Source organism: Citrus sinensis, chromosome 8 (genome assembly GCF_022201045.2).
Source record: "Citrus sinensis cultivar Valencia sweet orange chromosome 8, DVS_A1.0, whole genome shotgun sequence".
In the NCBI taxonomy this organism is placed as follows: domain Eukaryota; kingdom Viridiplantae; phylum Streptophyta; class Magnoliopsida; order Sapindales; family Rutaceae; genus Citrus; species Citrus sinensis.
Window position 1 is genome coordinate 20,726,287 of NC_068563.1, and position 2,198 is coordinate 20,728,484.

The 2,198-nt window shown below is 43.6% G+C and overlaps 1 protein-coding gene across 1 annotated transcript; it reads left to right on the top strand.

Annotated features, from left to right (window-relative positions):
- Nucleotides 1–259: 259 nt before the first annotated feature.
- Nucleotides 260–1,756, top strand: LOC102612908 (phosphoenolpyruvate carboxylase kinase 1-like). The gene is made up of 2 exons (XM_006487660.4): nucleotides 260–1,104; nucleotides 1,244–1,756. The coding sequence occupies exons 1-2, from the start codon at nucleotides 324–326 to the stop codon at nucleotides 1,288–1,290; spliced, it is 828 nt and encodes a 275-aa protein (XP_006487723.2). The 5' UTR covers nucleotides 260–323; the 3' UTR covers nucleotides 1,291–1,756.
- Nucleotides 1,757–2,198: the final 442 nt, after the last annotated feature.

Consider the following 2,198-nt stretch of genomic DNA (forward strand, 5'->3'; position numbering starts at 1 on the left):
CCACATCAGTCCGACAGAAACGCCCTTCGTCATTCACTGCACATCAGTTACACATTTGTTGGAACTTTCTCCCCGAATCAAATAAAAAAAAAAAAAAACAAATCACAGCCGTTGATTCCCCCAAAACCTCTGTCGAATCTTAAGTGGCTCTCACCACTCTCTCTTCACGCCACCAACCGAATATTCCTCCAACTGATTCTCTCTCTCTCTTCCCCCCCCCCCCCCCCCCCCCCCACCCACCTTCTATAAAACAAGCCAAAACAAACCTTAAAAGTTAAATTTCAAACCTTGAAAACAGAGAGAGAAAAAGGAAGAATCAAGAAATGTGTGAGGCATTGAAGAACAACTACCAGCTCTGTGAAGAGATCGGACGGGGTCGTTTTGGGACAATCTCCCGCTGTTTCTCTCCATCGTCGAACAATTTCTTCGCCTGCAAAGTCATCGACAAGTCCCTCCTCACGGATCCCTTAGATCGTGAGTGTTTACAGAACGAAGCCAAGTTCATGACCCTCTTGTCGCCTCACCCGAACATCGTCCAAATCTTCGACGTTTACGAAAACGATGCGTTTCTGTCCATCGTCATGGAGCTCTGCGAGCCCGTGACCCTCTACGACGAGATTTTGCGGAATCCCGTTTGCGAGACTAGGGCAGCGGGTTACATGCAGCAGCTGCTCTCGGCCCTGGCGCATTGCCACCGATACGGCGTCGTCCACAGGGATGTGAAGCCGGAGAATGTGTTCTTGGACTCGAGGGGGAAGGTGAAGCTCGGGGATTTTGGATCGGCGGATTGGTTGCTGGGTGAGATGGGGACCACGAGCGGTGTCGTGGGGACGCCGTATTATGTGGCGCCGGAGGTGGTGATGGGAAGGGAGTACGGTGAGAAGGTGGACGTGTGGAGTGCCGGCGTCGTTTTGTACACTATTTTGGCCGGGATCCCACCGTTTTATGGGGAGACTGCTGCTGAGATCTTTGAGGCTGTTCTGAGAGCCAACTTGAGGTTTCCAACGAGGATTTTCCGGTCGGTCTCGCCGGCCGCAAAGGATCTTTTGAGGAAGATGATTTGTAGAGATGTTTCCAGGAGATTATCAGCTGAACAGGCTCTGAGTAAGTCATTATATCTTTTAATCTTTCGAATTTTTGTTACATGTGCTTTGTCACATTTTCTAATTTTCATGATAAATTTTCGAAAGTTTCAAGACCTTACAATTCGGGCTTACTCTGTTTTGATGTTGGTTAAATGCAGGACACCCATGGATATTAGGTGGAGGAGAAACAACTTCAATGGACTGAAAATGAAACAACCCCAAATAAACACACTTTGCAGCGCAGCAATAGCTTATCAGTTGCTATCAGTTATCAGTACTGTACATATCAGTTTCAGACCCAGCTGTTTCCCAAGAAATTTCAGTTTTCTGAACACCAGATTCCAAGGGTGAAAGTTCAAAATTTCACGTGGGTTCCTGCAGCAAAAGACTTTTTATAAAGTTCAGTAGCTTGTTTTGTACTTTTTTTTTTTGTTTTTTTTGTTTTTGGTTTTTGTATTTACTCTGATAAAGAGAATCCTGAGAGAGAGCGCTTGTAGATAGACCGATGAGAAGGCTGACTGAGAATCCATCCAAGTCTTTCCCCGCCTTTGCTTTACAGTTTATTTGTCAGAAAGTTAAAAGGACGTGAGAGAGCTAATGGACTATTAGTTAGCTTGCTGCTTGTAATCTATTACCATCGTATTAACAAGTTTTGCTTATAGATTTCGGAATCTAAGTTTGCAAGCTTTTGATCTAAGCATTTGGCATATACTTATATTTAAGTTAATTTGGAATCTTAATTTTTCTATATGATCTTTGATTCAAGTCATCCTATTACCTTGTCACACAAGTTGGAGATCTTTATGTGGAAGCAATACATGGAATATGCCTTGGTATAAACCATTTATGCTGACTTTGCAGTCCCTAAAACACGCCATGTTTTTCTTGTTTTCTTTTAAGGCGAAGAATGGGACTAGAACTAGAATATGCGACAAGCAGACTCTGTTCACTTTCCTACATGCTTGCTTGCTTAGTGTTGGTACCAAATGGTCTTTGTTCATTATTTGACTTAAACACCACGCAATTCTTTGTTCCTTAATTGACTTTAATACCACGCAGTTCTCTGTTCCTTATTTGACTTTAACACCACGCAATTGGCCCTTTTTTTCCAAG